This window comes from Canis aureus, chromosome 1 (assembly GCF_053574225.1).
Source record: "Canis aureus isolate CA01 chromosome 1, VMU_Caureus_v.1.0, whole genome shotgun sequence".
Classification (NCBI taxonomy): Eukaryota; Metazoa; Chordata; class Mammalia; order Carnivora; family Canidae; genus Canis; species Canis aureus.
In genome coordinates this window covers 70685506-70700436 of record NC_135611.1, presented here as the reverse complement: position 1 = coordinate 70700436, position 14931 = coordinate 70685506, and the positions used below count along the sequence as shown (strand labels likewise).

At 42.0% G+C, this 14931-nt stretch overlaps 1 protein-coding gene across 12 annotated transcripts in view; it reads right to left on the bottom strand.

Moving 5' to 3' along the window:
• Positions 1–14658, bottom strand: part of ZNF510 (zinc finger protein 510) — a 45390-nt gene extending 30732 nt beyond the window's left edge. For 2 of the 12 annotated variants that reach the window (XR_013383137.1, XM_077903263.1), the window contains exons 1-3: positions 14524–14610; positions 12665–12732; positions 11185–11243 (exon numbers count right to left, since the gene is read on the bottom strand). Coding sequence is in view for 3 of the 12 variants with exons in the window: in XM_077903263.1 (XP_077759389.1) it covers positions 11185–11243; positions 12665–12719 (114 nt within the window). In the remaining 9 variants the exon portion in view is untranslated. Of the gene's footprint in view, positions 1–8228; positions 8272–10238; positions 10313–11184; positions 11244–12664; positions 12733–14523 lie in introns of those variants that run through there. The other 10 variants (XM_077903285.1, XM_077903291.1, XM_077903332.1 and 7 more) reach the window with 10 other exon arrangements.
• Positions 14659–14931: the final 273 nt, after the last annotated feature.

The following is a 14931-nucleotide window of genomic DNA, read 5'->3' as shown; positions in this document are numbered from 1 at the left end:
AAATCAGGACACAGATGTGTATGGAGGGGAAATTGTGTGAAGACACAGGGAAAAGCCCTCCATAAGAGTCTTCTCTCACATCCCTTAGAAGGAACCAACCCTGCCCATTCCCTGATTTTGGACTTTCAGCCTTCAGACTGAGAAAGTAAATCTGTTGTATTAATCCCACAGTCTGAGATACTTTATTATGGCAGCCCTAGCAAACTAATAGACCTAGTCTGGTCCCAACTTTTATCTCGATCTCTATCTCTTATTATTCCCTAAGAGGAATTCCAGAGCATAAGATTCTCACTGGACCTTGGATGCTGTTTAGGCCTTCACATTGTTCCCTCAAAATGTAATAACCTCCCTCTTCTCTACGCCAATTAAAATCCCACCTGTTCTTCAGGACTGACGATCCTTTCCAACTATCTGCCTTTGATCAACTAAGCCTACCACATCAATCTTTGACAATTATAAATTCTGATGCTGATTCAATTCAAATGCTCAATTAATCAACTAGTTCCTTTAATTATAACTTGTTTTCTATTTAGGAGGAAGAAATGTTCACATTATTCCTATTACCTCCTATGTATCATCTCCTACAAGGGGATTGTGCTTGCCCACAAGAAGTTCAGTACTTCTTTATAAGCATGCAAGCAGTCTGGAGATGATCTGGTTTTAAAGATGAAGAGGCTAATTGACATTTTGGAGAATGCAAAAGACAGGGACAGTCAGGAAAACTTTCTTTTGGAGAGTCCTTCATTCAAAAGAATAGGTCTTTTTGTCATGCACAGAATAGGTATGCACAGATTTCTAGAACAAAATATAGTAACTGCTTGGGATCTGTCCATCTTGTAAGAAATGAGGTATTTTTCCGAGAAGAATAGAAACCCAATTTGTTCAGTGGCCCATTCCCTACAGAGAGGGAATAATCTTTTATTCAAAACAGTTTAATGAGCAATCTCAACTAGAGAAACTCAGGGTTTAGAATGGAGCCTATGAAAATGAACCCATGGTAGTTCCCAAACTTGGAAGATAATGGTCTAACTGGACAAATACACTATCAGGTGACTTTTGCCAATGTTATGAGATAAAGTTGGGGCTGTGCAGATTCAATAAAGGGGAAACTAGCCTAGAAGGAGACAAGGGGGAAAAAAGAACACTGTTTCCTGGACTTGGCAACCCAAGCTGACTTGGGATAGATCAAAAGTAAAGAGCCAGACCTCACATCCATTAGAATGGTCATTATCAGTAAACATCAAGTGTTGGCGAGGATGTGGAGCAACCAGAATCCCTGTGCAATGTTGGTGGGAATTTAAAATGGTGTAGCTCCTGTGGAATAGAATGGTGGCTCCTCAAAAAACTAAACAGAGGCCATGTGCAAAGATGGCAGAAGAGTAGGGTCCCCAAGTCATCTGTCCCCACCAAGTTACCGAGATAACTTTCAAATCATCCTGAAAATCTACGAATTCGGCCTGAGATTTAAAGAGAGAACAGCTGGAATGATACAGTGAGAAGAGTTCACGCTTCTATCAAGGTAGGAAGACGGGGGGGAAAAAAGAAATAAAGAAACAAAAGGCATCCAAGGAGGAGGGGCCCCAAGAGGAGCCAGGCTAAGGCCCCGGCGAGTGTCCCCAGGACAGGAAAGCCCCATCCCGGAGAAGCAGGAGCTTCACCAATCTTCGCGGACAGAAAGGGACTCCCAGGGAGTTAGAGCAAGACCCCAGGAGGGCAAGGATGCCCTCAGGCTGCCTGGGACACTAACAGTCACTTGCACCCCGGGGAGAGTGCGCCGAGCTCCCTAAAGGGCTGCAGCACACACGGCTTGACCCGGGAGCAGCTCGGAGGGGCTCAGTGGCGGCTCCGGAGAAGAGGCTGCCTGGCCGGGAGCACAGGGCACTGGGGACACAGGCCAGGATCCGACCTCCCCCGGGACAGGCAGAGGCCAGGAGGGCCCAGGACAGGCAGGACGCTCTTGCCCCAAGCTGAGCAGATCAGCAGCCCTGCCCCCGGAGCTTCCAGGCCCCTGCAGACGGTGAGCTCTGTAGTTACTGCAGGAGCTGAATCCAGGGCTCCAGAGCTGGCCACCACCACTGTGGTTGTTCCTCCTGGGGCCTCACAGGGTAAACAACCCCCACTGAGCCCTGCACCAGGCAGGGCAGGCAGGGGGCAGTGCAGCATCCCCAAGTGCTAACACTTGAAAATCAGCACAACAGGCCCCTCCCCCAGAAGACCAGCTAGCCGGACAAGTTCCAGAGGAAGGCAAGGGACTTAAAGTATACAGAAATAGAAGATACTCCCGCGTGTTTTTTGTTTTTTTTTTTTTCTTTTTGATTTCTGATTGCTTCCCCCATCCTTTTTTTCCCTTTCTTTTTCTTTCTCTTTTTCTTCTCTTTTTTCCTTTTTTTTCTTCCTTTTTTCTTTTTTCTTTTCCTCTTTTCTTTCCTTCTTTGTCTCCTCTTTTTCTCCTTTTCCCAATACAACTCGTTTTTGGCCACTCTGCACTGAGCAAAATGAGGAAAACCTCACCTCAAAAGAAAGAATCAGAAACAGTCCTCTCTCCCACAGAGTTACAAAATTTGGATTACAATTCAATGTCAGAAAGCCAATTCAGAAGCACTATTATAAAGCTTCTGGTGGCTCTAGAAAAAAGCATAAAGGACGCAAGAGACTTCATGACTGCAGAATTTAGATCCAATCAGGCAGAAATTAAAAATCAATTGAATGAGATGCAATCCAAACTAGAAGTCCTAACGACGAGGGTTAATGAGGTGGAAGAACCAGTGAGTGACAAAGAAGACAAATTGATGGCAAAGAGGGAAACTGAGGAAAAAAGAGACAAACAATTAAAAGACCATGAGATTAGGATAAGGGAAATAAGTGACAGCCTGAGGAAGAAAAACCTACGTTTAATTGGGGTTCCCGAGGGCGCCGAAAGGGACAGAGGTCCAGAATATGTATTTGAACAAATCATAGCTGAAAACTTTCCTATCTGGGAAGGGAAACAAGCATTCAGATCCAGGAAATAGAGAGATCCACCCCTAAAATCAATAAAAACCATTCAACACCTCGACATTTAATAGTTAAGCTTGCAAATTCCAAAGATAAAGAGAAGATCCTTAAAGAGGCAAGAGACAAGAAATTCCTGACTTTTATGGGGAGGAGTATTAGGATAACAGCATACCTCTCCACAGAGACCTGGCAGGCCAGAAAGGGCTGGCAGGATATATTCAGGGTCCTAAATGAGAAAAACATGCAACCAAGAATACTTTATCCAGCAAAACTCTAATTCAGAATGGAAGGAGAGATAAAGAGCTTCCAAGACAGGCAGGAACTGAAAGAATATGTGACCTCCAAACTAACTCTGCAAGAAATTTTAAGGGGGACTCTTAAAATTCCCCTTTAAGAAGTCCAATGGAACAATCCACAAAAACAAGGACTGAATAGATATCATGATGAAACTAAACTCATATCTTACAATAGTACCTCTGAACGTGAATGGGCTTAATGACCCCATTAAAGGCGCAGGGTGCCAAACTGGATAAAAAAGCAGGACCCATCTATTTGCTATCTACAAGAGACTCATCTTAGAAGGACACCTACAGCCTGAAAATAAAAGTTTGGAAAACCATTTACCATTCAAATGGTCCTCAAAAGAAAGCAGGGGTAGCCATCCTTATATCAGATAAACTAAAATTTACCCCGAAGACTGTAGTGAGAGTTGAAGAGGGACACTATATCATACTTAAAGGATCTATCCAACAAGAGGACCTAACAATCCTCAATATATATGCCCCGAATGTGGGAGCTGCCAAATATATCAATTAATAACCAAAGTTAAGACATCCTTAGATAATAATACACTTATACTTGGTGACTTCAATCTAGCTCTTTCTACACTCGATAGGTGTTCTACGCACAACATCTCCGAAGAAACGAGAGCTTTAAATGATACACTGGACCAACTGGATTTCACAGATATCTACAGAACTTTACATCCAAACTCAACTGAATACACATTCTTCTCAAGTGCACATGGAACTTTCTCCAGAATAGACCACATACTGGGTCACAAATCGGGTCTGAACCGATACCAAAAGATTGGGATCGTCCCCTGCATATTCTCAGACCATAATGCCTTGTAATTAGAACTAAATCACAACAAGAAGTTTGGAAGGACTTCAAACACATGGAGGTTAAGAAACATCCTGCTAAAAAATGAAAGGGTTAACCAGGAAATTAAGGAAGAATTAAAACGATTCATGGAAACTAATGAGAATGAAGATACAACCATTTAAAATCTTTGGGATACAGCAAAAGCAGTCCTGAGGGGGAAATACATCTCAATACAAGCATCCATCCAAAAACTGGAAAGAACTCAAATACAAAAGCTAACCTTACACCTGAAGGAGCTAGAGAAAAAACAGCAAATAGATCCTACACCCAGCAGAAGAAGAAAGTTAATAAAGATTCGAGCAGAACTCAACAAAATCGAGACCAGAAGAACTGTGGAACAGATCAATAAAACCAGGAGTTGGCTCTTTGAAAGAATTAATAAGATAGATAAACCATTAGCCAGCCTTATTAAAAAGAAGAGAGAGAAGACTCAAATTAATAAAATCATGAATGAGAAAGGAGAGATCACTACCAACACCAAGGAAATACAAACGATTCTAAAAACATATTATGAGCAGCTATACGCCAATAAATTGGGCAATCTAGAAGAAATGGATGCATTTCTGGAAAACCACAAACTACCAAAACTGGAACAGGAAGAAATAGAAAACCTGAACAGGCCAATAACCAGGGAGGAAATTGAAGCCGTCATCAAAAACCTCCCAAGACACAAAAGTCCAGGGCCAGATGGCTTCCCTGGGGGAATTCTATCAAACGTTTAAAGAAGAAACCATACCTATTCTACTAAAGCTGTTTGGAAAGATAGAAAGAGATGGAGTACTTCCAAACTCGTTCTATGAGGCCAGCATCACCTTAATTCCAAAACCAGACAAAGATCCCACCAAAGAATTATAGACCAATATCCCTGATGAACATGGATGCAAAATTTCTCAACAAGATACTACCCAATAGTATACAATAGTACATTAAGAAGATTATTCACCATGACCAAGTGGGATTTATTCCCGGGACAGAAGGCTGGTTCAAACACTCATAAAACAATCAATGTGATTCATCATATCAGCAAGAGAAAAACCAAGAACCATATGATCCTCTCATATATGCAGAGAAAGCATTTGACAAAATACAGCATCCATTCCTGATCAAAACTCCTCAGAGTATAGGAATAGAGGGAACATTCCTCAACATCTTAAAAGCCATCTACTAAAAGACCACAGCAAATATAATTCTCAATGGGGAAGCACTGGGAGCCTTTCCCCTAAGATCAGGAACAAGACAGGGATGTCCACTCTCACCACTGCTATTCAACATAGTACTGGAAGTCCTAGCCTCAGCAATCAGACAACAAAAAGATATTAAAGGCATTCAAATTGGCAAAGAAGAAGTCAAACTCTCCCTCTTTGCCAATGACATGATACTCTACATAGAAAACCCAGAAGACTCCACCCCAAGATGGAGAAGATGAAGAGTTCTAGCAAGAACTCATACAGCAATTTGCCAGCGTGGCAGGATTCAAAATCAATGCCCAGAAGTCAGTGGCATTTCTATACACTAACAATGAGACTGAAGAAAGAGAAATTAAGGAGTCGATCCCATTTACAATTGCACCCAAAAGCATAAGATACCTAGGAATAAACCTAACCAAAGAGGTAAAGGATCTATACCCTAAAAACTATAGAACACTTCTGAAAGAAATTGAGGAATACACAAAGAGATGGAAAAATATTCCATGCTCATGGATTGGAAGAATTAATATTGTGAAAATGTTAATGTTACCCAGGGCAATTTACAGGTTTAATGCAATCCTTATCATAATACCATGGACTTTCTTCAGAGAGTTAGAACAAATTATTTTAAGATTTGTGTGGAATCAGAAAAGACCCCGAATAGCCAGGGGAATTTTAAAAAAGAAAACCATAGCTGGGGGCATCACAATGCCAGATTTCAGGTTGTGCTACAAAGCTGTGGTCATCAAGACAGTGTGGTACTGGCACAAAAACAGACACATAGATCAATGGAACAGAATAGAGAATCCAGAAGCGGACCCTCAACTTCATGGTCTACTAATATTCGACAAAGGAGGAAAGACTATCCACTGGAAGAAAGATAGTCTCTTCAATAAATGGTGCTGGGAAAATTGGACATTCACTTGCAGAAGAATGAAACTAGACCACTCTCTTGCAACATACACAAAGATAAACTCAAAATGGATGAAAGATCTAAATGTGAGACAAGATTCTATCAAAATCCTAGAGGAGAACACAGGCAACACTGTTTTTGAACTCGGCCACTGTAACTTCTTGCAAGATACATCCACGAAGGCAAAAGAAACAAAAGCAAAAATGAATTATTGGGACTTCCTCAAGATAAGAAGCTTTTGCACAGCAAAAGATACAGTCAACAAAACTCAAAGACAACCTACAGAATGGGAGAAGATATTTGCAAATGACATATCAGATAAAGGGCTAGTTTCCAAGATCTATAAAGAACTTATGAAACTCAACAGCAAAGAAACAATTCAATCATGAAATGGGCAAAAGACATGAACAGAAATCTCACAGAGGAAGACATAGACATGGCCAACATGCATATGAGAAAATGCTCTGCATCACTTGCCATCAGGGAAATACAAATCAAAACCACAATGAGATACCACCTCACACCAGTGAGAATGGGGCAAATTGACAAGGCAGGAAAGAACAAATGTTGGAGAGGATGCAGAGAAAAGGGAACCCTCTTACACTGTTGTTGGGAATGTGAACTGGTGCAGCCACTCTGGAAAACTGTGTGGAGGTTCCTCAAAGAGTTAAAAGTAGATCTTCCCTACAACCCAGCAATTGTACTGTTGGGCCCAAAGATACAGATGCGATGTAACGCCAGGACACCTGCACCCCGATGTTTCTAGCAGCAATGTCCACAATAGCCAAACTGTGGAAGGAGCCTCAGTGTCCATAGAAAGATGAATGGATAAAGAAGATGTGGTCTATGTATACAATGGAATATTACTCAGCCATCAGAAATGACAAATACCCACCATTGGCTTCAATGTGGATGGAACTGGAGGGTATTATGCTGAGTGAAATGAGGCAATCGGAGAAGGACAAACATTATATGTTCTCATTCATTTGGGGAATATAAATAATAGTGAAAGGGAATAGAAGGGAAGGGAGAAGAAATGGGTAGGAAATATCAGAAAGGGAGACAGAACATAAAGACTCCTAACTCTAGGAAATGAACTAGGGGTGGTGGAAGGGGAGGAGGGCCGGAGGTGGGGGTGAATGGGTGATGGGTACTGAGGGGGGCACTTGACGGGATGAGCACTGGGTGTTATTCTGTATGTTAGGAAATTGAACCCCATAAAAAGTAAATTTATTATTAAAAAAAATTAAACAGAGAATTACCACATGATATAGCAATGCCACTTCTAGGTATATATATCCATTAGACTGACGGTGTTTCAAAGAAGTATCTGTACACTTGTGTTCATAGCAGCATTATTTGCAATAACCAAAATGTGGAAGTAACCTAAGTGTCTATCACCTGATGAAGAGATAAATAAAATGTAGTATATACACACAATGCTGTATTACTCAGCCTTAAAAAAGAAGGAAATTCTGATACATGCTATAACATGCATGAACTTTGAGGATTTTAAGTGAAGTAAGCCAGTCACAAAAAGACAAATACTCTATGATTCCACATATATGAGTAGGGAAATAGAAAGCAGAATGATGTTTGCCAGAGGTGAATGGTGGGAGGAATGAGAGCTGTTGTTTCACAGGTATACAGCTCCAGTTCTGCAAGATGAAGAGTTCTAGAGTTTGGGTGCACAGCAATATGAATGTACTTAACATTACTGAACTGTACAGCTTAAAAAATGGCTAAGATGATAAATTTTATGTTATCTGGACTTTACCATAATTAAAAATAAAATGAAAACAAAGAGAAAGTAAAGAGCCAGGGATCTTAGTTGCACAGGCTATCATAATGAAATACCAGTGACTGGCTTATTTGGTAGACATTTCTTTCCTCACAGTTCTGGAGGCCAGAAGTCCAAGATAAGAGTATTAGGATGCATGGGTTCTGGTGACATTCTTTTCCAGACTTACAGATGGCTTCTTGCTGTGTCCTCACATGGCCTTTGCCTGGTGCCTATGTATTGAGAGAGAGAGAGACAGAGAAAGACCTCTTCCTTTTCTTGTAAGACCATTAATCCTATTGGATTAGTATCCTACCTTTATGACATCACTTAATCTTCATTCCCTTCTAAAAGCTCTATTTCTACATACAGCCACGCTGGAGGTTAGGGATTCAACATATGGATTTGTGGGGGGACACGACTCAATCCATAGCATCAGGTGAACAGAATGAGGATGTGGTTCTAAAGTCAATCCAGAGAAGACAATGAGAAGATGATATGAAGCAGTTAGGAACAGGAGGATATGTTTAAAAAACCAAATGAGGCTTTGCTGTACAATAAAGTCACATAGTAAAATTTTAAATATTGCACCCCCTACTAGATTGTGAACACTGTTTGGAAAGAAAAACATCTGTATAGTTTAAGCTTTAACTATAGCACATATCACTTCCTTGGAACATCTTGGCTGCTCAGTAAAAGGCTGTCAAAAAAGTCAGAGCACCAATAATGTAAAAAACAGAACTAGGAGCTGGTAAGGCCTCTAAAGCCTAAACGTTATTCTGAGAAACTGGGAATTTTATTGTGTGGGGTGAGGAGCCAGTGAGGTGATTTAAATAGAGATGAGACATTACCTCACTAGCATTTAGATGAACTACCCATGTGGAAGATGTGCTTGAGTAGGTAAAGAAAGAAGCAGGCAGGTTAGTAAAGAAGCTATTCCAACAGTTCAGGTGTGAGACCATGAGACAGCAGTTTGAGGAATAAAGTAGAGGAATGCATTTAAAATACATTAGGTTTGGGGGATCCCTGGGTGGCGCAGCGGTTTGTCGCCTGCCTTTGGCCCAGGGCGCGATCCTGGAGACCTGGGATCTAATCCCACATCGGGCTCCCGGTGCATGGAGCCTGCTTCTCCCTCTGCCTGTGTCTCTGTCTCTCTCTATCTCTCTCTGTGTGACTATCATAAATTAAAAAATAAATAAATAAATAAAATAAAATAAAATACATTAGGTTTGACAATGTAAAATTGGTGTTATCTTTGACAAATAGGAAAAGCAGCAAGACACAATTACATACCAGATCATGGCAGGAGTTGAGACAGTGAGAACAAGAGAAGCCAGGGATGTACTGCACTTCCATGGCTTGGGTGTCTGGTTGACCAGGGATATTCTATTTCCCAACGAATAAGGAAAGATGAGGGGAATTAGTTTGGGAAGGACTGTAAATATTAACTTTTACTTTGAATCAGTTGAGCTGGAGATGCCTTTTAGATACTTGCACAGAGATGTTGAGTCACCTATGTTCAATAGGGCAATCCCTAGCCATGTGAGACTATTTAAAACTTAAATTAAAAATTTGGTTCCTTAGTCACACTAGCTGCATTTCAAGTATCTAACAGGTATATATGGCTAGTGGCCATCATTTGGGACAATGCAAATATAGACCATTTCCATCATCATAAAAAGTGCTATTGGTGGGGCACGTGGGTGGCTCAGTTGGCTAAGCATCCAACTCTTGATTTTGGCTCAGGTTGTGAGATCAAGGCCCACGTAGGGCTCCACACTCAGCCGGGAGTCTGCTTGGATTCTCTCTCCCTCTCTGATTGTCCCTCTCCCTATTCATGCTCTCTCTCAAAAAATAAATAAAATTAACAATAAAAAAAAATGCTATTGGTCACAGTGGGCCACAGAGTTCTATCTGTGAGAACTAGGAAATACATCATTGTTGAAACCAGAGTGGGGATGAAATGAGTCAAGAAGACCAGTTTGAAAAATAGTGAGAAGGCACGGAAATTGTGATGAGACACATGAAAGGGCAAAAAAAAAAAAAAAAAAAAAAGATGATTCCATGAAAGAAACAAGAGGCAGGACAGTAGCAGAGGCTGTCACAGACACTAACATGGGAGACCTTCCAGAAGGACAGAGTAGGGGTAGAGTCAGGCACTGCAGACAGGTCTGTGAGGTAAGCACAAGGTGAGACCCACTGGATTTGACTGTAGTTAGGTCACGGATTTGTGCAGGTCACAGGCAGAGGAGAAGAGACTGAAACGTGAAGAGACTGAAACGTGAATGGCCATGTGATAGCATTTGCTAGAGAACAGAACTTTTAAGATCTCTGCTAAACAACTTGTTTGAGTCAGGGACTTGAGAGAAATATTTAAAAAGAGCTATTTTTAGGACATGAACATATGACTTATTCGTGCTGACCTCCAATTAGTTTCAGTATTACCTCTGGATCTAGCAAGATGATCAGAAAAAGGTCTACTTCTAATTTATTTACATTGACAGCTGTATTAACAAAAACCCTGCTTTGGCAACGTGCCCCTTACTTCCACTGAGGAAAAAGTGGAAACAATATTCTACAATTATTTCTGGGTTGTTATTGGAAAGATCTGGACTATCCTCTATCTGAAGACCAACAAAGACACTGTGCCTGACTTTAGGATCATGAGGAAGGTCTGATTTAAGATTCTTATCGATGCAAATCTTGAAACAAATACTGTCCGACTCTCTTCCATGGCTATCTGAAAGGTCAGGAAGAGATCTGCACCTGCACTGGGGACAATGTGTAACTTCAGAGAGCAGCATCTATCTATAGGCCAACTCTGCTGAACTACTCATCTGCTTTTTTGTACCTTCCCTGAATAGTTTGGATCCATTTCTATTGCTACTTTTCTGTGTTAACTACCTTTAAATTCATTATAAAATAGGTATATATAGGGGATCCCTGGGTGGCGCAGCGGTTTGGCACCTGCCTTTGGCCCAGGGCGCAATCCTGGAGACCCGGGATCGAATCCCACATCGGGCTCCCGGTGCATGGAGCCTGCTTCTCCCTCTGCCTGTGTCTCTGCCTCTCTCTCTCTCTGTGTGACTATCATGAATAAATAAAAAAAATAAAAATAAAAAATAGGTATATATAAATTAACTCACCTGAGATGTGTTCATTTTCTGCTGTTGTAGGGGGAGTACAGAGAACTGTGAAGGATAAGCTGGGGATAAGGAAAGAGGAATGGAATTATAAGAGGTCTGGTGAGCTTCCAGATTCAGTTGCCTAAAAATCTCATCACATCAGCTGGGGAAAGGGCCTCCCTATGGAATAATGTTCTGTTGACATTTGAGAAGGGGCAAGAAGCACCACATAGAGACAGCACTCCCTGAATATGTAATACAGTCTGATGTGATCCTATGGATGTAACCTTGCTGTTTTTCACTGGGTCACTGTAAATTATTTTCCTATTAATTTTATGTCCCCCTCTAATTAACAGAAAATTAAAAGAGGGTAATATTAATATCCTATTATTATTTATACCTTGAGTTATAAAATCAACAGAAAACTCTGGGGGAAAAAAGATGCTTAGTGCCAAAATATTTTAAAATCATTTTGTCGGGATCCCTGGGTGGCGCAGCGGTTTAACGCCTGCCTTTGGCCCAGGGTGCGATCCTGGAGACCCGGGATCGAGTCCCACGTCGGGCTCCCAGTGTATGGAGCCTGCTTCTCCCTCTGCCTATGTCTCTGCCTCTCTCTCTCTCTCTGTGTGACTATCATAAATAAATAAAAATTTAAAAAAATTTTAAAATCATTTTGTCCTTTTGGTAAGATTTTTGATAAGGCACTTCTAGTGACTTATGTGTGACAAAATGAACCACACTTTGCTTTGCTCCTAGCTCTGTCCTGAGTGACTGGGGATATACATCTCAGGCTCCACTTTTTTTTTGTTTTTTAAATTTCAAGTCAGAGATAGAAATCCCCTCTGATACTGTCATTTTATAATTCTATGTGTTCAAGATAAAGGAAGCCTCAGCCTATATTTAGATGCCACTTGTGACAGACACAATGTGAAAGTGGCTCAGAATCTGGCAAGAGGGAAAATGAAGAAAATGGGGGGCTGTTTAAGAAGGACTGGACTAAATTTCCTCAGCCCTGGCTGTGGCTTCTCCCATATGGCCTGATAGTCACCCATCTCTTTCAACCCCAGCTCACTACTTTCTGCAACCTGGTCCAGTTTCCACTGTCACACAGTCTGTAATGGCTTTTGGATGTGGTGACATCATCAAGTCTGGCTCTTTCTGGACAAGGTAATTTAAGAACTGCTTCTGTGGAGCAAATTAGGAACAACTCCTTTCTGGGTTCTTCTGCATCTGTTCTGAAGTTCTGGTGAGGGTGGTTCCTGCCAGATGAGCTCTTCCTCCAGGACAACTCCTGTCCCCAGGGCTCCTCTCCTCCCTGCTACACAAGAGCTACTTTGTTCCAGAGGCATGGAGACTTAGGCCTAGGAAACAAATTCCTTTTAAATGAAACTTTAATTGAGAGGAGTTTCTCAACTTCAGCAATGCTGACATTTTGGGCTGTTTAATTCTTTGTCATGTGGGGGCTGTATAAGGTCTACCAGAATTTCTGGTTTCTACTCACCAGATGCTCTTAGCACTTCTCCTCTGTTGTGACAGCCCAAATCATCTCCAGCCATTTCCAAAAGTCCTCTAGAGAGCAAAATCATCCAAAAACGGTATATACCAGTGGGTTTGGACCCACTGGTAGGGCTTTAAACTTGATTGTCTTCAAATTCATTAGAACTCCTTACCCATTATTGTAGCCATTTGCCACATCCAATTGTTGAGCATTTGAAATGTGGCTAGTGCCACATGTTGAATAATGTTTTGTATATATTGAGATAAAGAGTACGCTCTTAAAACTAACTTCATGTTTTAGTTTTTAATGTGGCTACATTTAAAATTATATATATGGCTCACTTTATCTATTGGACAGCATTGCAGTACAATATCAGACTGAGCCTTCAAGACAGAGACAGCCTGAACAGTACAGGAGGTGCCAGGAGGCTGTCTTATCCAGCTCTGGAGACATGTCAGAAACCCCGGAATATATATACCTGTCACAGAGTGACATTTAGTTAATGTTGACTTTATAGTCATAGTCCTGGGAATATGGGGACAAGTCACTTTACTAGTGCTGTGAAGGCTGCAGTACTGGGTTTCTGGTAGGCAGGATATTAGGAATAGCTAAATTTGGGAGTAAAGCATATCTGTATTTATATCCTGGCTTCCTTATCTTTTTGACCTTCAGTCTATAATTTCCCTCTTCTCAGTCCATTTTGTCTTTTTATAATTATATGGTTAAAACTATGGAATGAGCCCAGATGTCCATCGACAATAAGTGGATAAAGAGGAAGTGTATATATATACACAATGGAGTATTACTTAGCTATCAGAAAGGATGAAATCTTGCCATTTGCGATGATGTGGCTGGAACTAGAGGGTATTATGCTAAGAGAGATAACTCAATCAGAGAAAGACAATTATATGATTTCGGTCATATGTGGAATTTAAGAAACAAAACAGGATCATAGTGGAAGGGAGGAAAAATAAGAGGAAATCAGAGAGGGAAACAAACCATAAGAGACTCTAACTATAGGAAACAAAAGGGTTGCTGGGGGAGGGGGTAACTGGGTGACAGGCATTAAGGAGGGTATGTAATGTAATGAGCACTGGGTTGACATGCAACTAATGAATCACTGAACTCTGCCTCTGAAACTAATAATACACTGTGTTAACTAATTGAATTTAAATAAAATAAAATTTAGAAAAATTCTGTGGTTATACCTATAAAGAGTGGCTGTGAAGGTTAAGTTAAATATTAAATAAAAAAAGAGCAAAGTGTCTTCTAAATATGATGGGAGACAACACTACCAGTCGGCTTATACCTTGAACTTATTACTGTTTAGTAACTCACACTGACAACATGCTTCATAGATGATGACTTCTCTCTTTCCAAACAACGCCAGGAAGCAGTTTTTACTAATATCTTTATTTTCAGAGGAGAACCTGACTTATACCTGAGTGACAAAGGCGGAATTCACTCGGTCTTTCTGGCTTTGAGGCTCAAGTCCGTGCTTCATGCTAGCTAGGTTCACGGCCAACATCCAGTATCCTAAAGGCACACTGCGCACCGCCGCCAGCAAGGCATCTTCCCCTGCCCGCGCAGTCAGCGCCCGTGCTCGGGCGACGGGGAACGTCGTCTCACAGCACTCGCCCCATCCAGGCCCCAGAGCCCGCGGGGAGAGCCCGCGGGGAGGGCCCCCCCGCCCGCCCCGCAACCGCCTCCGCCAGGGCGACGCTCGTATCTGGCTCGGGTACAGGCGGGGTGCTCCCGCCTTGCGGTCAGCTGGGATGCCCCTAGTCGTCCGGGTCCCTTCCTCTGGGAACAAGCCCACCCCACCAGGCGCGCGGAGGACCAGGCACCGGCTCCCCTCTCACCTGAAAGTAATGAGGCCGCGCCCGCAGGGCCAGAGAGGGCGGAAGCCGGGAAGTGAGGAGAACTTCTCACGCGCAGGGAGAAATCCGGGATATCCGTTCCCACAATGCCGCGCGCTGAGCCAGGACCTTCAGGACTACATTTCCCAGGGAGACACCGTGGCTCCTTGCGGATTTCCGGTGTGTTGGGCGGGCTTGGGGCCAGTAGGCAGAGGGTTAGCACCGGGTATGAATACCTTGCGCCCTGGTCCTACCAAAGCCCCAGAGGTTATGGCTTAGACTTTGACAAAATGTCAAATATAGGATGTGTTCATGGATCAGATCCTGGTTGGAGAAAACCAGAAGACATTTGGGAACAACTGGGGAAATTTGTGTATAGATCTGATATTAGAAATATTAAGGGAAGTTATT